We start from the raw sequence: 23184 nt of genomic DNA on the forward strand, positions 1-23184 counted from the left end.
AGCAGTTAAGATGTTGTATTTGTGCTTTTCTTTATGAATGTGGCATGCTCCACTCATGCTAGCTCCTACGAAGTTGCCTCTGCTAAACTGATGAAAAAAATTATATGTAGACTTTGTTCTTTTCCAAGGAAGATTGATAAAGTTGTGTACAATTGTTTTGCAACAATTAATTTGATTCACATTAATGCAAAAATGTATTTATTTATTTGTTATGTGTACTGTTTTCTACCTGCATGTGTGCCTGTGTGCCAGAAGAGGGCACCAAATAGAGGCACCAGACCTCATAACAGAGGAGTTACCACGTGGTAAATCGGAATTGAACTAGCAACCACTGAAAGAGCAGCCAGTTCTCTTAAATTCAGAAGTGCCTCTTCAGTCCCTTCATTTGCCTTTTTAATACCCCCCACTTTAATTCTCTCATCCCTTATTGTAGCTCCAGCCAAGTCAACCAAGCATTCATTAGAAATCAGGAGATAGCAGTGCAGTGGTGGCACATGCTTCTTATCTCAGTATGCAGAAGGCAAAACCAGGTGGATCTCTGTGAGTTCAAGGCCAGCCTGATCTACAAAGAAAGTTCTTGGATAGTTATAATGTCAAAAAGAGAAACCCTGTCACAAAAAAAAAAAACAGAAAAAGGAAAACAAAGACACCCACAAAGATAGCCCAAATAACCAGGGATCCATTTCACCTTCTAATTGTATCGAAAGGAATGTAACTTCAAATCATTTAAGAAGTAGGGTATTCTGATTGCTTTGAAGCCTTTCTAATTTAAAAAGGTAAGCAGATGGTTTTTCAGTCATTAGGGTAAGTGATTTCTCTTATTGGGTCTTCTGTTTCCTCTGCCACTCACATTTACTTTTTATGCTTATTGTTCCAAATACAGTTTGTATTAAAGAATATTAAACTACCAGAACTGTAACTCCTAACAGTGTATTTCATTCTGTTATGAGGTTATTATTATACAATAAATTTATTTAAAGTGTTGTCAACTTGATTATTGACACAATTGACATGTGTACCAATAAATTGTGATGTTAATAGAGCAAAAAAAAAAGCTGGATGCACACACAGTAGCAATCACAACCAAACAATATTTAGTACAATTTCTTTTCTTTCATAATCACTTCCCTAATTGACGATATGCTTTCATTAGATAAAGAAACAACAGTGAGGTCACAATGGAATTACTGGTGGGAAATAGGAACGGTAGAATTTAAGAACCTGTAAAATAAAAAACTAGAAGGTAGGAGACTCACTGCTCTGGTCTTTGGATGGGTCCTTGGGTTTCAGGATGAATAATCCTGGCACATGTGGGGACTGTAGCTCCCGGATTGCCTTGTTGATATCAAGATAACCGGTGTAGTCACTTGGCCCCACTGCTACAAAGGCAGAATTTCGAAGGTCACTCATTCTGATGGCGTATGGGTTCTCGTGTCCTGTGTAGAGAAAATACTAAATATAGATTAATGCTAACAGTGATAAATGACCAAACAGACCTTTGGTGAGCATGAGCGCACATTGAAAGGAGCTGCAGGTCTCCTCTGGTTCTTAGATCTTTGGACTGATCAGATATTGTTGCATGCAGAGAGCTTACGATATGTAGCAATCCACAGCCAGTCAGAGAATAAATGTTTGTAGAGTCCACAGCTCCATTGGTACATCTATAATGCAATTGTTGTACCTAAGGTTGGACAGCTTCCTGGGGGAGTAGGGAGAAAGCTTGTGAGACCCAGAGAACCAGGATCTTTTCTAGGAGATCCTGTCTTCAGTGGATGAGAGGAAAGCTGCACACCTGAAATCTCAACAATATAATTCCTTAAATGAGACTCAAAAGGGGGGCAGCACCAATTGAACAGCCACTGTGGGCGGGGAGATCTCATAAGGCCTCACCCTTAGATGAAGAGCTAAAAACAGTCAGTGGCTGCTCAGAGAGAATCTGACTTCCCCAGGGATGGACCAACTATAGGGGATTTTCTGTCCCAATTGCTCATCTCTAAACACATACCCATATGAGCCACACTAAATGTGCTCTTTCTCCTTACCCTAAACACACACATACACACACGCAAAACCAAGCAAAGAAACAAAAGAACAAGATTAATTTTAAAAGGTTATAAAATTGAAGGGGAGTAAGAAAAATGTACAAAGAGAGACACGGCTGGGAGGAGGGACAGAAATGATGTAAATACACTATTCATGTTTGAAATTCTCAAGTATTGTAAGTATTGTTTAAATGCATGAGAGAACATTTTGTATAATGTTTGCATTTATGAATATTTAAGCTTAAGAAAATCAATGAAAACTTCAACACTTTAGGGTTACAGTCTTAACTCAATGCCTGCTTATGTTTCTCAGGTGCTTACCCAGGAGTGGGCCTGGTGCTTCTTCCTGGCTAGCAGAGAACCACAGTTGATAATCTTCCTCAGCATTCTGGGGAACAAAAGAACCCAAAGTCACACTGTATCTTTACCAGGACTTAGTTGAAGTGCATATTTCCTTCCTTTTCTGCATCCCTAAAACTGGAATATATTGAGGCAGGCAAGAATTCTGGTCTACATAAGAGGAGTCTGCCATTGGGAATTAACAGTACTGAGTCCCATGTACTTGCTCCCTCTGCAATCTGCAAAAATTGAAGTTCCTGCCTTCTAATTGCTGGTGGAACAGAATTATTATTTTAAAATGTATGGTTTCTGCTGCATTTTTCTGACACTGGAAGTAAGCATCACTACATGCCCTGTCTCCAGGTAAGAAAAGTGTCTCTGTCATCCATGTCCCTCGAACTTTGGAGAACATTGAGCTTTGTCATAATGTGTTCCTGTACAGACAATCTATTACCCATGTTTATGTAGTTATTATTACAGTGTACTTATGCCCACCATATCTTTGACTGAACAATGCTAAACTTAGAAACCTTGGAACCTCAGCAGCCCAAGTAAAGGAAAGAAAGGCTAGGGAGACCTGGAGGAGAAATCCAGAAATCAGCATTTGACCTTCATTCAGAGAGTCACCATTCTTCATAGAGAAAGGAAAAGTATCTAACCTTCATAACAAACCAGAAGCAAATAACAAGATCCATGACAGATTTATTGCCCATCATCTTGGGATTTATATAACAAGCCAATGTAAATTATGTAACATCTATAGAATTATAATAGAGTAACACATGAGATAAAAAAGAAAAATGCATTAAGTAGAGTTATGGCTTATTGATAACTTGTTTACTTTTGGTTCCTGATAGAAAATAATGACTTTTACTTGTATATTGAGATCCTATTTATGATATTATGACAATTAAAAAGCACATTCCTATACACATATGTATATACACACACTAAAACTGAATGAATGAACGCCCTACATTCAAGGCCATTTTCAAAATGTTTCCCTCTTTACAAGTTATATTAGGAATCTTCTATTAGATTCTCGATACAAATATTCCACAGGGTTTACATCTAGAGATATATTCTAGATGAAATTGTCTATAAAACCTGTCATGATATCCTTATTAACTTGAACCTCTGTCCATAAGGAATAAATCAGTATCAAAAATGTTTACATGACAAAAAATATGTAGAAAATGACACCAGAAGATATCTAGTGATGCGTATTAGCAACTTTACATTATGATCGTTTACAAACAATTCATTATATATGCATTGACACGTGCAGCATACACTGTTTATTGTGCACTAGTGGTACAAATCAACTACACATGCTGATCATTGAGATCAAATTTCATGAGAGAAGACAAGAGCAGAGGCCGTATATAGACTAATGTAACGAGTCAGTTGACTACTTTTGAAAGTTGGAAGAAGATGGAAATTCTTCATATAGAGTAATCATGTATTTGGCAGTGATTTTATGCACTTATTTAAATATTAATGAATCACAAGAAGACATGGAACAAATAAAAAGAGTGTTCAAGTCTCTTACAGGTATTCCCAGCAACGGTCTTAACTTCTTGATGATGTCATTCACTGTGTCTGATCGTGCTGCTATTACAGTGAACGACTGTAGAAAACACAGAGGAAAATGTTACTAGTTAATAATGCTCATGAAATACATGATTTGATAGTTGTTTATCCAAACATTTTCCACATCAAGTAACCAAAGCTCAGTTCAGGTAATGGCAAAGTAAAACAAATAGAAGGCTGGAAACATGAGTGTGTTTTTCCTTTCCTTTACAAAACCTTAGGGCAGTAGGAAATTTAGTCTAACATGTATTCCTGTAAAAATTTGGATCAGTCAAAATACAATAAGATGTGAACTGATGGACTGGATTATGGGGGAGGGGTGGTAAAACAAAAGTGCTTTCCCCTAGGTCCTATGATGGGGAACAGAACCCAGAATACACATGGTAGAATGAGAGAAGCAATCGTGGCTGTCTCTGAATTATATCACACATACACACACACACACACACACACACACACACACACACACACACAAGTCCATATTGCTTGAATGCACACTCACATACACATGCATGCACATATGCACACATATGCATGCACAGACAAATATAAAGGTCAAACAATGAGATTATATTTTCAGAGGAGACACACAGCCTCTGGTCCTCAGCTGAGTCTGATTTGACAATGAGAGGGTGGACAATTGAAGAGATGGAGAAGCAGTTTCTTGTTTTCACACATTTTGTTTATAAAATTGAATTATTTCTTTACATATCATGTATTCAGTTATCATAAATTCATATGAACTGTTAGAGAATTTAAAACAACAACACTCTGAAATGAGGATTTCTCTGTACCTAGCTTCATGGTTAGTTTGGTTGTCCCTGGAATCCATTGAGATGATGAATGTATGAATCCAGAATAAAAATTTTAGTCATTAAAATTTCATCCCTAAATCTGCCAGTGACTAAGGTCTCCTTGGTAGGAGATATCTACTATACTTTATAACTAGAAAATGTCCAAGAAAGAGAAAGTTATTCTCAGAACTTTGCTATTACACATGACACTTAGAAAGTTAACTATGTTGACAGATTTTTGAAAGCGCATGGATCTGCACTTGCAGATTGTATCCTCCAAAAAACAAGTCTTAGAGAAGAAGAACAGCAGAGATGCCTCTCTCTAAAAGAAGTGGTCAGTGCTAAAGGGAAATCCTTTAATAGTCTAGTATCTGACATTAATTTTGTGACAATAAACATGCTGCACCTCACAGGCTAAAAATAAAACTCCTAGGCCAAAGAGTTGATGACTTCTATTGGAGTTGTTGCACAGTGGGTCTCCATACACCCTGAAATATTAGACTATTGTCATGGTTTTTGGTTACTATTCAGGAATGATTGCAAATCCCTATAGCTGAAGATACTATGTACTTGAGTCACACAACAAAAGGGAAATGAAGCTGGTATTGACTTGGAAACCATGCCTATGGTCTAAATCTAATATTACTGAGTTTGGGATACCTGCTATCCAATTGGAAGCACAATAGCAATCTTCAGTCTAATCAAACTGTGGACCCTGCAGTCCACAAGAATGACAAACATGGAAAGATACAGCCACTCGTGTAACAGTATCTAAATAAAATTGGCTTCCTAAGATAACAAGGTGATTTTTGTACTAATACACAAATGTTAAGCATAAAAGAATTTGTCACAGTTGAAACCAAGAAGGAAGGAAAACACTTTCCTTTGGGAGTGTCTGCTCAGGCCTGCCTTCCTGGCATTCTGGTACAAAACTCAGGTGAGACCATTCTCCTCACTATAGGACAGGATACACTATAATTCTACCATTTGCCTCCTTCACTGCTACATTGTCTGGTATAGAGAGAGCTTGTGCAGAGCTAAGTGCATAGACTGTTTGCAATATTTTGTTCACCATGAATATATTAGTTACTGCACCACATTTTTAAAATTTAGAATCCCATTTCAATGCATTTGCATATAAAAACAAAGAACAGACCAGGCCCTTTATAGTAACCATTCCGCTCAACCCAATTACTCCTGATGATCTTATAAAACAACGACATACAAATTACGGAAACCTGCATAAGGATCAGTGCAATACCTGGCCCACAAGCAGACTTTTCTCTGGAAACAGAACACTACCGGAGTAATAGATGGCAAATTGAAATTCAATGGGAAATTGAAATTTCATAATAGAGGTGTACCTCAGAGATGGCTATTGTACAGCATATGTGAGAACCCGTGTTTATCCTCAGCACTGCTCACACAAGCACACATTACATATAAAACCCAACACACAAATAAATGCTATTTTTAATTCACAGACAAATTATATTTATGTAAAATAATTTCCTTATGCTTGAGGGACACATAAGCATGCAAGATAAGAGATCCATGGTGCATTTATCAGATCTCTCTGTCTCTCTCTCTCTCACACACACACACACAAATGTGTATGAACAAGCAACTGAGTAAAGTAGAGCATATGTCATTCTTAGTATTGTTTTAAACTTTTAGGTATGTTTGTAACTATAATCACATAAAAATTATTTTAAAGTAAACACTATTTAAAAGGTACTAGAAACAAATAATTGATATCTCTAGAATCAGTGGCAAGGGAGAAAAACACATAATTACAGTGAGAAATACCTGCAAAGTTGTTTTATGACTACATCTCTCTTGATTTAAGCCACCAGGCACAAAACAATTTGTTAAGCATGTTGTACTGGAGCTAATATGGATCAGTCTGCCTAGTAGTAACTCTTTAACATAGGCAAAGACATATTTGTGTGCATGAAGATATTTTTTTCAGGTAGCATTACCTAAATCTTTACCTCCCTTTTTGTCACCCTGCTGTCATCAGCCTTATCTTCAAATTTCCTCCTGTTTCCCCTCCCTTGCCCTTTCCCTCCCTCAGTCAGTTCCATGCAGTGAAATACTGGTCTTTGTGTACATACAGTACTCCAGCTGGGGATGTCCTCTGTGAGTATCTCAAGTGTGATTCTCTTTCCATCATCTTTCTTCTTATGTTCATCAATAGATCTGCTCAAATTCAATTAAAAAAACACAAAAGTAAAATTGTCTAGTGTTTGTTTTCATGTCAATAAAGGATATGTTATCAGTTTTTAATTTTAAAGTGAGAATCAGCAACAAATTTTGCAAAACAAGGAACATTACAGGAAATAGCAGGTTGCCCTAATGTGTGACATTTAGGAATCAGATTCGGTTCTGAAAACATTAGTCCCACATTAGAAGGAACATAATCCTACATGGTTCAAAACCAAGGATCAGTATTTCCTTTGATTGTGCATAGTAAAGTAACTTGTATTGGTAATGAATGATATTATGTTCAAAATACTGTTTAATTTAACATAAATATTGAAGAATGAATGTATAAAAATTGTAGCCACCACTTTCTCAGTTTGAAAAGTGAGAAATTTCAAAAATATCCAGGAAATATTATCAAGTAGATATTTGGAGATAGTCTAATCACGGTGCCAAAACCAAACAACCAACAACCAAAAGGAAAATTATAGACCAACATCTCTGTTGAACTAAGTGCAAACAATATTAGTAAAATATTTGCAAACCAAATTCAATAACAAAGAGATTTCACATTAAACTCAAGCCAAATTCACACCAGAGATGGAAGAAAGAGTCCACGTATGTAAATTTAAAAACATAATCCACCATATACGTGAACTAAAGAATAGAACAATGATAGCCCCCATTTGATTCATAAAAGGCATTTGACAAAATACAGCATCTATTTATGATAAAAAGTCATGGAGAGCATAGGGACAGGAGGGAGATGTTTCAACATAATGAAGGTATATGCAGGAAACCCACAGTCAAAGTCATCCTAAAAATAGAAGAAACTCAAAACGTTTGTGCGAAAATCAGAAAAAAAAAACCGAGTTCATTCTTATCAATTCTCCTCAACATAGTTCTTACAATATTAGCTAGGGTGATAAAACAAAAGGAGGAGATGAGGCAAATACAAATGAGAAAGGTTGAAGCCAAGATAAATTTATTTCCAGATGACACAATTCTATGCATAAAATCCTAGAGTACACAAGAAATTCCTAGAGCTAATAAATATTCTAAAAAGTAGCAGGACGGAAAATTAAAACACAGCAATCAACATCCACTTACATAAAAATGACAAATACAAGGAAATAAATCAAGAAGACAATTCCATTCTCAATAGTCACATAAAACAAAACAAAACTTTAAATAGATCTAACCAAAAAATGAGTGATTTGTGCAATAATATCTTAAAAACACTGAAGAAAGTAATTGAATACACGAGCATATGGAAAGTCCTCCCATGCTAATGGACTGGCAGGATTAGTGTCGTGAAAATGGCTGTGCATCATGTTTTCAATGCATCGTCTTCTAAATACCAAGAAATATTTCCACAGAAATTAAAAATCTTTTTTGAATTTCATAAAGAATGAGTGCAATGACTGAGGCTATCAAGAACAAATCCAAATATTAAACATCATTAAAACTAACAACAAACAAGCTGGGAGTATCACCATGACAGATCTCAAGTTATGCTGCAGTGCAATAATGCATACGAAATTGCACTGTCAGAAAAAAACATCGCTTATCAAAGGAATAGAACTTAGGTCTTCATATAAGTCCACATTCCTACAGTGCCCTGATTTTTTACAAGGAAGTCGGTCATACACTTGGAGAAGATGCAGCATCTTCTATAAATAGTGCAGTTAAACCGAGTCGCTACATGTAGAAGAATAAAATTTGATCCTTACCTCCTACACTACACAAAACTCTCTGATAGCCTGGATCTTATATAGGGGAAAACTAGGAAATATACTCAAAGTCACTGACACAGAAAAGTAATGACTGAACAGGATGCCAACAGTGCAGACATAAAAACTGACAACTAATAATTTGGACCACATGAAACTGAGATGTTTCTGTACAGCAAAAGACAGGAACATATGAGCAAAGTGGAAGCCTACATAATAGGAAAATGTCCTCATTAGTTGTCATGGATTTAGTATCTAGAATATATAAAGAACTAAAATATAGAATAAATTAAACATCAAAAAAGTAAACGGCTCAAAATTGGGGTATAGAACAAAAAGGTTCTCAAAAAATGTCCTACAAAGAAAAAACACTTTCTAAATTTTAACATCTTTATCCGCCTGAAAAATAAAAATTAAATGTATTTTAAGTTCCATCCTGCCTCAATCAAAATGGTCACTATAAAAAAAAACCACATGATGACAAATGCTGATGCAAATGTTGGAAAGTGGATACAATGGTCCACTCCTGGTGGGAAAGCAAAGCCGTACAACCTCTATGGAAACTGGTCAGCAAGTGGCTCCAAAAAAGAAAGAAACCTGCCTACCATATGATTTAACTGTGCTCCTCTTCCACATAAACCTGGACATTGTATCCTATGCTATACTCCTAACAGACAGAAGAGAGTCCAGGTGTTCATCAAATGAAAAATTGATGAGGAAAAGGTGGTGTATTTTCACAATGGAATACTACTCAGCTATTGCGAAGAATGAAAATTTGAACTTCAGAGACAAATGCATAGGGCAGGAAGCAATCACTTTGAATAAGTTAAGTCAGACTTAGACAGACAAAAGCCGCATGTTTCCTTCCTCAGTGAATGCAAACATCTTCAGACATGCATGGTCAATTTGAATTATTGTTAGAGATCAGAAAATTATGAAGGGGAAATAGGGAGGCTTGTTCTAGGGTAGAGAAATAACACATACTAGTATTGAATTTTAGGGAATAATGAGTCAGGAATGATGAAATGGGTGGGAAGCTGAAGGAAATGTAGAAAGGAAAGTATGGTGATGATAACACTAAAGGTTATCAAAAAGTCATGATAGTTATTGTGTAGAACACTCATATACACTAGGTCTAGAATGAATTTTTTAATGGACACAGTTGAGTCTACTGGCCTGTGGGAGTCCTTCCCCCAGCCTACCTCCAACCTCTGGGGACTCCACCACTTGGTACAAACCCAGGATTCTACCAGCTCTTTCACACCAATCTGGGTAGACTACACTTAGTCTTGTTGCAGCCTGCATTCAGGATCGGCTTCCTCCACATAACCTACATGGCCTGGGGATTTCATCTCTTCATATTTACATAAAAGTAGACATGTTGATACATGAACTTGAAGTTAATATCCAGACATATGTCAACACACCTACAAACATCTGCTTTTTCACAAAGCAGCCAAAAACACACACTGAAATAAAAGACAGCATCTTCAACAAATGAGACCAACAAGAGAATCAGATTCCTCACCCTGTCCAAAACTAAACTTAAAACTTCAACATAAGGAGGGGGAGCTAGGACTTTCCCCAACCCCATAGACTCCCAGGTCAGCCTGCTCTGCTGGCTCCACCCTGCTATCTTCCCCGCCAGCCATCCCAGCTTCCATCCAGAGGGCCTTCGGAGTTGTGAGTTGATTCGGGCCCGCAGCAGGGGCCCGGCGAGGGGGAGCTAGGACTTTCCCCGACCCCATAGACTCCCAGGTCAGCCTGCTCTGCTGGCTCCACCCTGCTAGCTTCCCCGCCAGCCATCCCAGCTTCATCCAGAGGGCCTTCGGAGTGGTGAGTTGATTCGGGCCCGCGGCAGGGGCCCGGCGAGGAGGAGCTAGGACTTTCCCCGACCCCATAGACTCCCAGGTCAGCCTGCAGTGCTGTTTCCACCCTGCTAGGCTCTCCCGCCTGCTATCCCACCTTCCATCCAAGTACAAATTTCTATATTTCTCCCATCCCACTGAGGCCATAAAATTTCCCCAGTTCAGCTGCCTTGCACACTGGGCCTGCTCTGTAGGGGCATCCCGGAAAGAGGGAGTGCCTGTGCTTCAGTACCCTGCCTGGGGAAAGGTAGGCATTCTATCAGTGAACTCCCTGCCTGTAGAGGGCCGCAACCACACTCTCCACCATAGATGGCGCTGCACCGCCAGGTGAGCTAGAAAGCTCACATGTGTTGGTATTTTCCACTACTCCCAAGGTTTCACCTGGGACTGGGAGCAGTTGACCAATCCAGGAAAGACACGTCCAGAGCAGGGTCTGTTTCCTTTATAAGGGATGGGTTCCATCTTATCTGGGTCTCCGCCATGTGGCTTATGCTCTAGCTCCCAAGAGGATTAAAGCCATTCCTGCAGAAGGATCCTATGTGTACCGCGTGGTTCTTGCTGGCGAGACGGTAGCGCGGGACATCTGGTGCCATACCCGGGAAGAAAAAGAAGAACTTTGCACCACCGGAGACCCCTTGGACACAAGGAGGATTCAGAAATGCAGGCATGCGTGCTCAGAGAGGTACGTTCTAAAGTCCAGAGAGCATATCAGAAACTGAGCAGCAGTGGGAGGTTGTGCGCGCACCCAGATAAGTTAAAAAGGACCCTCCGGTAAAGAATGGGGGAGACAGAAAAGAAAATAAGTTAAAAAGGACCCCCCAGTGATTTTAAAAGAGAGTGAGGATGGGGGAGAGGGCTGATTTGCAGGGTCAAAAGCTTTATGTTGTGTTGTTCATGTTGTCTTTTGTGTACTGGATGGGAGAGGGATATTTGAACTTGGAGACTGCTGAGGATGTGGTGTTTTGGGAGGGAGGTTCTGTTTTTGTCTCCACGGAGGGGGAGAGCCTAAGGGTGTACTTGGGATTTACATGGTTTGAATCACCGAGACCTCCTGAAATGTTGTAATGTATACCCCTAAAATGCAGCGGCCCAATAACAGCAGGAAGCAGCCAAAGAGACTAAACGACGCCCAAATTCCCTAAAAGATTAAATGAGGTCTTTGCAGAGCAGCAAGCCTGCTTCTCTGAGTTCAGCTTTGCTCCGTGCACCGGTTTGGGCTCGGAGTGGGTGCAGCTGGGGCTGGAGGGCGGCTGGAGCGGAGCTTTGCTCTGTGGCTATGGTGGGAGACACGTTGTGCCGGCTCAGTTGGTGCCTGGCCTGGAGGGTATCACAGCAGTACCGAGAATGAGAGAGGTGCCACAAGCTGCCAGGTCAGAAGGCTTGCAATGTGCCTGAAACTGTGAGGGGCTCTGAGGCTGGAATGGCTTCTGTTCCGCTTGGCTGAGCTGAGCTGTGCTGATCCTAGGTAACAAAGGCGGACCTATAGCCTGGGGCAACGGGCGGGGCGAACAATGCCGGCTACTAGCCCGAGAGATTTTCCATCTGAATAAGGAACTGAAGAGATAGCATAGGGGTTAAGAATGCTGCCTGCTCTTCCAAGGGTCGTGAGTTCAATTCCCCAGTGACCACATGGCAGCTTACAACTATTTGGTTTTAAATCTAATGTTTCAGGATCCACAGGGAGGTAGATGCAAAAAGCCCTTAGATTTTTAAAGTGTTTGGGTCGTTGGCTGGGTCTGTGAGAGTTTGTTTACAGCTGCTTTTGCTGTGGCACAGGTGTTGAGAGTTGGCTAGTAGGAAAGCGGCCCTGTTCGCCGCCTCTCCCATTGGCCCCTTGAGCCGCAACGGCTCTGGCGCGGACCTTGAGATGTTGCTGCCTGTGCCGCCTCGGTCTGAGTGTCGGCTCCCGCCACACTCCGCCACCAACACAGCCTCAGAGAACTAGGCTAGCCCCGTGGGGAAGGCAGGGGCGCCTGGGGGTGGAGCCGCCACTTCCTGGCCTGGGACAGGCGGAGCCGCACAGCGGGACATGGGGAGCCGCGCAGCGAGCAGGTCCAGGGCCGCGCACAGCACTTGGATGGCGGGCGGGCTCTGGAACCCGAGGCCACCATACTGGCAAGGAATATGGGAGCCAATAAATCTTAAACCTAATATCAACAAACAGGGCCTGGGTTTTTCCTAGGCGCCACTGGGACAGCACGGCCTATATCATAAAAAACAGAGACCCTCAATCAGTTATCTACCGCAGTGGCTACAGCCCTGGATCAACAAGCTACCATAGATACATCTATTAGAGGTAAAATAAAGAACAGGTGGATAGCTTATGGCAGCTTGCCCAATTGGGCTGTGAATGGAAAACTCCAGCCTTATGTGTGACCAGTGTACCATATGAGAACTTTATAAAAGTGGCTAACTTGTCCCGAGAATTGTCTTTGTATCTTGCAGGAGAATTTTGATGATTTGCTGTCCTCCTTGAGATGGTCCATCGTGACAATCAACTCCACGCGAGTGGACATAAGCTTGGCCGAAGAATTCCAGTCCTGGATCGTGTCCTTCATCCCCTACTTCAAAGAGTGGGTGGGGGTGGAAATGTTTTGGAACAGTCCTATGCTATGGATTAGTGTTTCTCCTCTGGATGGTCTGCTGACTCTAATCCCAAAGCCATAGGGACAAAGTGGTTTTTGCAACAGCGCTGGCTGCCCTGGAACAGGGAGCTTCTACTGATATGTGGTTATTTATGTTAAAGCAGTAAGGTTTAAGCCAACCAGCTCCTGCACCCCTAGGACTGTGGTCCATTGCACAGGGTGGAGTGCTTGGCTTAGCTAGCCCTGAAGGTTGTCGAGCTGAAGAGCATCGCACAGAGAATGGCCCTCTCTGAGAGATAAGTCGCTCTGCTTAAGGGTTTCCTGCCATATATTCCCTTTCCCAGAAAATTGGCAGAGGGCAGGCCGGATAGGTTCCAGGTGTCATGAGCCTAGGGACAGATTCCGTGTAAGCCCATTTTAATGTTTTCATTTTGGGAAGTGCGACCTCTATCTTTACCTTCCTAGGGAGTTGCCTTTCTGCAAAGAAGTAAAATTAGGGGGAGATGTAGAGGGCCGCAACCACACTCTCCACCATAGATGGCACTGCACCGCCAGGTGAGCTAGAAAGCTCACATGTGTTGGTATTTTCCACTACTCCCAAGGTTTCACCTGGGACTGGGAGCAGTTGACCAATCCAGGAAAGACATGTCCAGAGCAGGGTCTGTTTCCTTTATAAGGGATGGGTTCCATCTTATCTGGGTCTCCGCCATGTGGCTTATGCTCTAGCTCCCAAGAGGATTAAAGCCATTCCTGCAGAAGGATCCTATGTGTACCGCGTGGTTCTTGCTGGCGAGACGGTAGCGCGGGACACCTGCCCAACAAGGGAACCTGACCCGATACCAGAAGTTCCAATAGAGAGCATTTGAAGTAAGAGATGGGCAGATGCCAAGGTAAGACCTTCTCCAACAATCTGAAAAACAACATGAAAATATCAGATCCCAACGACCCTACAACAGAAGGATTTGAACACTCTAACCCAGATGAAGTGGAAAAAAGTGCCATTATGAAAGCAATAGAGTCCCTTAAACAGGATATGAATAACTCCCTTAAGGAACTGGTCGAGAAGTATAACAAAAAGTTTGAAGAAATGAGTATAGAAATGGATGAGAAATATAACAAAAAGTTTGAAGAAATAAGTAAATCCGTGAGTGATACCCTGAGAAACCAAGAAAAAACAATCAAACAAGTAAAGGAAACAGTCCAAGAATTGAAAACCGAAATGGAGGCAATGAAGAAAACACAAAACGAGAACCGGCTGGATATGGAAAACCTAGGTAAACGAGCGGAGACTACAGAATCAAGCATAACCAATAGAATACAAGAGATAGAAGAACGAATCTCAGATTCTGAAGATACCATAGAGAAAATAAATGCTCTGGTCAGAGAAAACAGCAAATCCAACAAATTCTCTTCACAAAACATTCAGGAAATCTGGGACACAATAAAAAAACCAAATCTAAGAATAATAGGGATTGAAGAAGGAAAAGAACTGCAGATCAAAGGCCCAGAAAATATATTCAACAAAATTATAGAAGAAAACTTTCCCAACTTAAAGAACGATATTCCTATGAAGGTTCAAGAAGCATACAGAACACCGAATAGATTGGATCAGAAAAAAACATCCCCGCGCCATATAATAATCAAAACACAAAACATAAATATTAAAGAAAAAATTTTAAGAGCTGCAAAGGAAAAAGGTCAAGTAACTTATAAAGGTAAACCTATCAGGCTTACACCGGATTTCTCTATGGAAACCATGAAAGCCAGAAGATCCTGGATAGAGGTACTGCAGAAACTAAGAGACAATGGATGCAAACCCAGACTAATATACCCAGCCAAGCTATTGTTCACTATCAACGGAGAAAACAAAATATTCCAGGATAAAAACAAATTTAAACAATACGTAGCTACTAATCCAGCCTTACAGAGAATATTAGAAGGAAAATCACTGCCGATGGAATCCAACATTCCCAACACAGCCTACAATAACTCAAACATCTAGCGACCATTCACAAGCACAAATCAAAGAAGAAAAACACATACACTCTACTACCTAAAAAAAAAACAATGACTGGAGTCAACAACCACTGGTCATTAATATCACTTAATATCAATGGACTCAATTCACCTATAAAGAGGCACAGACTTAGAGATTGGATACGAAAACAGGATCCAACATTCTGCTGTTTACAAGAAACACACCTCAACCACAAAGACAGACACTTACTCAGAGTAAAGGGTTGGGAAAAGGTTTTCCAAGCAAATGGACCTAAGAAACAAGAGGGTGTGGCCATTCTAATATCTAACAAAATCGACTTCAAACTAAAATCAATCAGAAGAAATGGAGATGGACATTTCATACTCATAACTGGAACAATTCATCAGGAGGAAGTCTCAATCCTGAATATCTATGCTCCTAATATAAAGGCACCCACATATGTAAAAGAAACTCTTCTAGAACTCAAGGCGGTCATCAAACCACACACACTAATAGTAGGAGACTTCAACACTCCTCTCTCACCAATGGACAGGTCAATCAGACAGAAACCAAACAGAGAATTGAGAGACCTATTGGAGGTATTGAATCAAATGGACTTAACAGACATCTATAGAACACTCCACCCAAATAGGAAAGAATATACCTTTTTCTCTGCAGCTCATGGAACCTTCTCGAAAATTGACCACATACTCGGTAACAAAGCAAACTTCCACAGATACAAAAAAATATTAGTAACTACCTGTGTCTTGTCAGATCACCATGGACTAAAATTAGAATTCAACAACAATGCTCCCCCCAGGAAGCCAACAAACTCATGGAAACTGAACAGTCAACTACTAAATCACCACTGGGTCAAGGAAGAAATAAAGAAAGAAATTAAACTCTTCCTTGAATTTAATGAAAACAAAGACACAACATACTCAAACCTATGGGACACTATGAAAGCAGTGCTAAGAGGAAAGTTCATAGCACTAAGTGCCCACCTAAAGAAAACAGAGAAAGCACACATTGGAGACTTAACAGCACACTAGAAAGCTCTAGAAAAAAAAGAAGCTGATTCACCCAGGAGGTCTAGAAGACTGGAAATAATCAAACTGAGGGCTGAAATCAACAAAATAGAAACAGAGAAAACAATCCAAAGAATCAATGAATCAAAAAGCTGGTTCTTGGAGAAAATCAACAAGATTGACAAACCCCTATCCAAGTTAATCAAACAGCAGAGAGAGAACATGCAAATTAATAAGATCAGAAATGAAAAGGGGGACATAACCACAGACACAGAGGAAATTCAGAGAATCATTAGATCTTACTATGAAAGTTTATATGCCACAAAGTTGGAAAATGTAAAAGAAATGGACATTTTTTTAGATAAGTACCATATACCAAAGTTTAACCAAGAACAGGTGAACAATCTAAATAGACCTGTTAGTCGCGAAGAATTAGAAGCTGTTATCAAAAATCTCCCTACCAAAAAAAGCCCAGGACCAGATGGTTGCAATGGAGAATTCTACAAGAACTTCCAGGAAGAGCTAATACCTATATTCCTTAACGTATTCCACAATATAGAAACAGAAGAGTCATTGCCTAACTCCTTTTATGAAGCTACAGTTACCCTAATACCAAAACCACACAAAGACACAACCAAGAAAGAGAATTACAGGCCAATCTCACTCATGAACATCGATGCGAAAATTCTCAATAAAATACTGGCAAACCGAATCCAAGAGCACATTAGAAAAATTATCCATTATGATCAAGTCGGCTTCATTCCAGAGATGCAGGGCTGGTTCAACATACGCAAATCTATCAATGTGATCCATCATATAAATAAACTGAAAGAAAGAAACCATATGAACATCTCACTAGATGCTGAAAAAGCATTTGACAAAATTCAATACCCATTTATGATAAAGGTGTTGGAGAGACTGGGGATACAAGGATCATACCTAAATATAATAAAAGCAATATACAGCAAGCCGACAGCTAACATCAAACTGAATGGAGAGAAACTCAAAGCCTTTCCAATAAAATCAGGAACGCGACAAGGCTGTCCACTCTCTCCATACCTCTTCAATATAGTGCTTGAAGTTCTAGCAATAGCAATAAGACAATATAAGGAGATCGAGGGGATTCGTATTGGAAAGGATGAAGTTAAACTTTCGTTATTTGCTGACGATATGATAGTTTATATAAGTGACCCCAAAAACTCTACCAAAGAACGCCTACAGCTGATAAACACCTTTAGTAACGTGGCAGGATACAAAATCAACTCCAAAAAATCAGTGGCCCTCCTATACACAAAGGATAAAGAAGCAGAGAGGGAAATCAGAGAAGCATCACCTTTCATGATAGCCACAAATAGCATAAAATATCTTGGGGTTACTCTAACCAAGGAAGTGAAAGACCTATTTGACAAAAACTTTAAGTCTATGAAGAAAGAAATTGAGGAGGATACTAGAAAATGGAAAGACCTCCCCTGCTCTTGGATTGTGAGAATCAACATAGTAAAAATGGCAATTCTACCAAAAGCAATCTATACATTCAATGCAATCCCCATCAAAATCCCATCAAACTTCTTCACAGACCTTGAGAGAACAATAATCAAGTTTATATGGCAAAACAAAAAACCCAGGATAGCCAAAACAATCTTATACAATAAAAGAACTTCTGGAGGCATTACCATCCCTGACTTCAAACTCTATTATAGAGCTACAGTATTGAAAACAGCTTGGTATTGGCATAAGAACAGAGAAGTCGACCTATGGAATCGAATAGAAGACCCAGATATTAACCCACAAACTTATGAACACCTAATTTTCGACAAGGGAGCTAAAGGTATACAATGGAAGAAGGAAAGCATCTTTAACAAATGGTGCTGGCATAACTGGATGTCAACCTTTAAAAAAATGAAAGTAGATCCATATCTATCACCATGCACAAAAATCAAGTCCAAATGGATTAAAGACATCAACATTAATCCGTCCACTTTGAACCTGATAGAAGAGAAAGTCGGAAGTAGTCTACAAGATGTAGGAACAGGAGGCCACTTCCTAAGTAGGACCCCAGTAGCACAGACAATAAGAGAAACAATAAATAAATGGGACCTACTGAAACTGAGAAACTTCTGTAAAGCAAAGGACACTGTCAGTAAGACAAAAAGGCTACCTTCTGACTGGGAGAAGATCTTCACCAACCCCTCATCAGACAAAGGTCTGATCTCCAAAATATACAAAGAACTCAAGAAACTAGACACTAAAACTCTAATTAACCCAATTAAAAAATGGGGGTACTGAACTGAACAGAGAATTCACAACAGAGGAACTTCGAATGGCCAGAAGACAATAAAGGTCATGCTCAACCTCCTTAGCGATCAGGGAAATGCAAATCAAAACCACTTTGAAATACCATCTTACACCTGTCAGAATAGCTAAAGTCAAAAACACCAATGATATCCTATAGAGGAGAGGATGTGGAGTGAGGGGAACACTCATCCATTGTTGGTGGGAATGCAAACTTGTGCAGCCACTGTGGAAATCAGTGTGGCGGTTTCTCAGGAAACTGGGAGTCAACCTCCCTCAAGACCCAGCAATTCCACTCTTGGGAATATACCCAAGAGATGCCCTATCATACTGCAAAAGTATTTGTTCAACTATGTTGATATCAGCACTATTTGTAATAGCCAGAACCTGGAAACAGCCTAGGTGCCCCTCAATAGAAGAATGGTTAAAAAAGGTGTGGAACATATACACATTAGAGTATTACTCAGAGGTAAAAAACAATGACATCTTGAATTTTGCATGCAAATGGATGGAAATAGAAAACGCTTTACTGAGTGAGGTAAGCCAGACCCAAAAAGAGGAACACGGTATGTATTCACTCATAAGTGGATTCTAACCATAATTAAGGGTCTTTGAGCCTATTATTCGTGATCCTAGAGAAGCTAAATAAGAAGATGAACCTGATGAAGATTATTTAGCTATCCACCAGGAGGTAGGAAATAGACAAGAGTCCCAGGTAAACTCTGGTGCATGGGGCGGTGGGACGGTTGATGGAAGGGGAGAGGGTTAGAGAGAAGGGAGTAGGGGAGGAACGGGGAAAGCTTGGTGGCCTGGGATGGGGGGGGAAGGAGGAAGGATGAATATGGGATCAGGGAAGAATATATTTCAACTAACGGAGCCATTTTAGGGTTTACAGGAGACTTGATTATATATGGGATCCCAGGTCCAAGGAGAGATCCCCAGATTGCTCTCTGGACAGAGGAGAGGGTGCCTGAATCGGCCGTGGCCCATGACCATACTGATGTATATTTTGCTTATCACCATAGATCCTTCATCTGGCGAAGGACGGCGATACAGTCGGAGACCCACATTGGAGCACCGGACAGAGCCCCCGAGGTCCAAATGAGGAGCAGAAGGAGGAAGAACATGAAAAACGAAATCAGTACTGCGAGGGATGCTATCACCCACTGATACGAGGGAACGGATATGATGAGAGTTTACCAAGGTCAGTTGGACTGGGACTGAACGAGGACGTGATCTAATCAGATTCTCGGAATTTGGCCGGATTCTCTGACTGTGGCTGGCCCGAAGTCTTTCTGAAAAGCCATTGACTATGACACTGGGACCTGTTTCCTCTACATATACTGGATTTTGGGGATCCAGTCTGTTTGGACACTCACCTTCCTGGACCTGGAGGGAGGGGGAAGGAACTGGAACTTCCCACAGGGCAGGAAACCCTGACTGCCCTGGGGGACGAAGAGGGAGGAGGAGGGGGAGTGGTGGGAGTGGGAGGGTGTTGGGAGGGGGGGCGGAAATGGAAACTTTTATAATTTAATAAAATTTACTTAAAAAAAACTTCAACATAAGAGCAGATAATCTGAATCTGATAGAAAAATGTGGGTATTACACATCATTAGAGTTAAGGGTAATCCTCAATAGCACCCAGCTATGAACTCGTAGTCTACACTGTGACCTGCCTGGAAGATATACTGGGGCAATAGGGGCGTGTGTGATGATAGTAACTAATCATTTCTGATTGCTTTTATGCTTACTCCAGGAGATGGTACCCATAAATGTCACTGGTAAAGTAGTCAGGATCTGAGACTAGATAAGACTTGAGGGAAATCAACTACTATTACTCTGTTACAGAAACATAACATGACTCCTAATGGCATGTTGCTATATATTAAAGTAGCACATCAGTCAATCTATAAAAGAAAAGTTTCTTCCTAAAGTATATTGGAAGAAAGAGATTCCCAATGGGAAAATGTGCCGAAAGTGAGACACTTTGGAGAACCTAGTGATAAGTGGATGTCTTCATTAAGGCCTTCCTCCCTTCATGGCCCAGGGATTTAAGGAGATGAGTCAGTCAGAGGTGATAGACGACCCAAGAACCCATCACAACAGGAATGATAAACACACAGATACACAGAGACAGTGAGAGCAGGCAGAAGACCTATACAGGTTCAAGTATGACAGCATGTCAGGACTGGGAAGAATTAGATACAAACTCCCACCCATAATCAGAAAGCTGACTGCTATTTGCACCAATTGGCAAAAGGAGAACCAATTTTCTCCTGCAGAATGTTAGCGAGAGTATCAACGACACACCAGGACAGGACATATGGCAGGGAGCAGTTGACCATTGCAAAATACACTCAATCATTTTACTTTGTTTTGGCATTCTGCCTTCATGGCCTTTTGCTTGTTTTGTTTTTGTTTATGTAGTAGAGTGTGTGTGTCTATTTTGGCTGAAGTGATTGTTTCTTGGTTTTGAATTTTTTTTTTGGAAAGAAAAAGGGAGGAAAAAAGAACCTAAAGCTGAGTATGTAGGGAGAATCTGGGAGGAAATTGGGAGGAAAAAAATATGATCAAGATGTATTATTATGAAAAAGGACACAATGCTTAGTCAACAGGGAAAGGGCTGGATCTGGGAAGAGGTGTGTACGTAAATTTTTCAATCATATGCTTAAAAAACTTGAGATTCTCAAAGATATAAAAAGAAAAAGGTGTTGGGTTTCTGAGAATCTCATTCTTTTATATTGAATTAAAGAAGTAGAATATGTTACCTCTGAAGCAAATTGCCCCACTCTCTTTTTTGAGCTGATGAACTGCAATATAAAAAGTAAGAACATTAAATTAAGCAAAATATTAACTGCTCAATTTTAAGGGTATGTATCATGACCAAAATATTAGTGTCCAGTAGTTACCAACACGTGTAAATTTATAGGAATTCTTCTCCTACGAGAGTTTCTGTCAGACCTGTCATTTACAGATGGCTTTACAGTGATGGCAAGGGACAGACCGCATGGTCCAAGCTTTCTAATCTCAAGCAGGCAAGGCAACTTCTCTAAGATTCTGGATCCACACAGTTAAATGGGCAGCTGTCTCAAATCAATCTCAAATACAAACATACATTACTTGTATCAAATTAAATCATATTTCAGGAAATTTAAATATGGATGGAAACTTTAGTGAGAAATAATGTATTTTAGAGAAATATCAGGCATTTTGTTTTACTGCTTTAGGCAAAAGTAGAAAAAGATTAAATACTTTATGGAATATTCATTCTTCACATATTGATTATCACACCCAGATCCATTTACATGCGACATTCCTGATCATCTGTAGGCTACTTAATCATGGATTTTAGTACTGGTAAGAAAAGGGTTTTGAGGATAAACTTGTCCCTAACTTTCTTGAAAGTGAATTGAATCACATACAGCATATAACTGATTAAAGTGACAATATTTGTTCTCCCACAATAGCTGTCACTAGCATGATTATGTCAGGAACATCTTCCTTATCATAAATTATCCCTAAGTGAGTGCACTACTCTCATTCTTCAACACACTACCCCATATTCCTTTTGTACATTCAATGGCTGAATACTTAGTTTCTTGCCTCTATTTGGAAGCGGTGAATCCAATGCTGTGAGTTAATTTTATTCACAGACTTAATTTCTCTCTCAAACACTCCAAAAATATTCAATGTAAACTCTTCATTAGGCAGTTGACTATGATCTTCCACACCAGCTCATGCAAGACCAAGCTATGGGTCTTACCGAAAGGTGGCCACAAAATTCTCCATAGGCCATCCCAGGAGAATGGATTTCCTGGCCCGACTGGGGCCTACAAAGTCAGTGACCACACATTCCCCCATCCACAGGGCAGCCAGCGGGATGATGTATTTTATCTTGAAGTTTATCTTAAACCTAAAATGAGAATTAGAGAAGATCCATTAGTTTGCTTCTTGAACAAAGGAGCAGTGGGGCTAACAGAAAGACCTAATTCTTCCTGACCCAGGAAAAGCAGGACTCACCCATCTCTATCACTGCAGACACAGCTCAGCAAATGAACAAATGCATCTTAACAAAGCAGAGGCTGAGGGAAGCTTACCTAGCATAGGTTCTGCATATACCTTTTCCATATTTACAAATATCTATGGTTTGTATATTCAGAATGTTGAAAATTAACTTTAAATTATACTGTATATTTGAAACAGTGCTTTGAAATGTTTTCATATGAATCAAGGAAAACCTCATTTTAAAAACTTCCCCTTAATTCACTAAAATACTTTCTCATAACCTATGCAAATCAATTGTATTAAAGCCAAGGTCATAATTCTGTTCTTAAGTGCTTTATGGGCAATTGCCTCTAATGAAGGATCTTTGAAAATATTTAGTCTTCAAATAATATCACCTGATCTCTATTTGCCCAATTTCTAGATCAGGAAATACCATAATGGCTAATAACCCAGAGCAGCACAGATGTGGATGGAACCAGACAATCTAATAGCAAAGCACAACTCAGATCAGCTGGGCCTCTCTGGTTTATCATCTGTCTTATAAAGCTTCTGTTTGGGAGCACCACTCGGAAAGGCAACTCTCCTTTACAAAGCCTTGCCTTCCTTTTCTTCCCAGGACAATCAGCCTTTCTATTGGGACTGCATGTTTATGTGAAGGGACAAATTACATAAACTGGTTACCAATAAATCTACAGCTACCTTGGAGATATATAAAATGCACC

The 23184-nt window shown here is 40.1% G+C and overlaps 1 protein-coding gene across 1 annotated transcript; it reads right to left on the reverse strand.

Moving 5' to 3' along the window:
• Positions 1–1236: 1236 nt before the first annotated feature.
• LOC148118643 (rho GTPase-activating protein 20-like) lies at positions 1237–22898 on the reverse strand. The gene is made up of 7 exons (XM_087900142.1): positions 22858–22898; positions 22221–22370; positions 21226–21267; positions 6886–6970; positions 3934–4011; positions 2364–2430; positions 1237–1436 (listed from the first exon to the last, which is right to left on the reverse strand). The coding sequence occupies exons 1-7, from the start codon at positions 22896–22898 to the stop codon at positions 1237–1239; spliced, it is 663 nt and encodes a 220-aa protein (XP_087756268.1).
• Between the last annotated feature and the right edge of the window lie 286 nt (positions 22899–23184).

This window comes from Myodes glareolus, chromosome 21 (genome assembly GCF_982192425.1).
Source record: "Myodes glareolus chromosome 21, mMyoGla1.1, whole genome shotgun sequence".
Classification (NCBI taxonomy): Eukaryota; Metazoa; Chordata; class Mammalia; order Rodentia; family Cricetidae; genus Myodes; species Myodes glareolus.

Excerpts from the sequence above, each read along its gene's own strand:
- LOC148118643 (XM_087900142.1), bottom strand. The coding sequence starts at position 22,898 with ATGGTATTTCCTGATCTAGAAATTGGGCAAATAGAGATCAG. Across the intron at positions 22,371-22,857 it reads ATTGGGCAAATAGAGATCAG|GTTTAAGATAAACTTCAAGA; the intron begins GTGATATTATTT and ends TTCTCATTTTAG. Across the intron at positions 6,971-21,225 it reads TGGGGCAATTTGCTTCAGAG|ATCTATTGATGAACATAAGA; the intron begins GTAACATATTCT and ends GAATTTGAGCAG.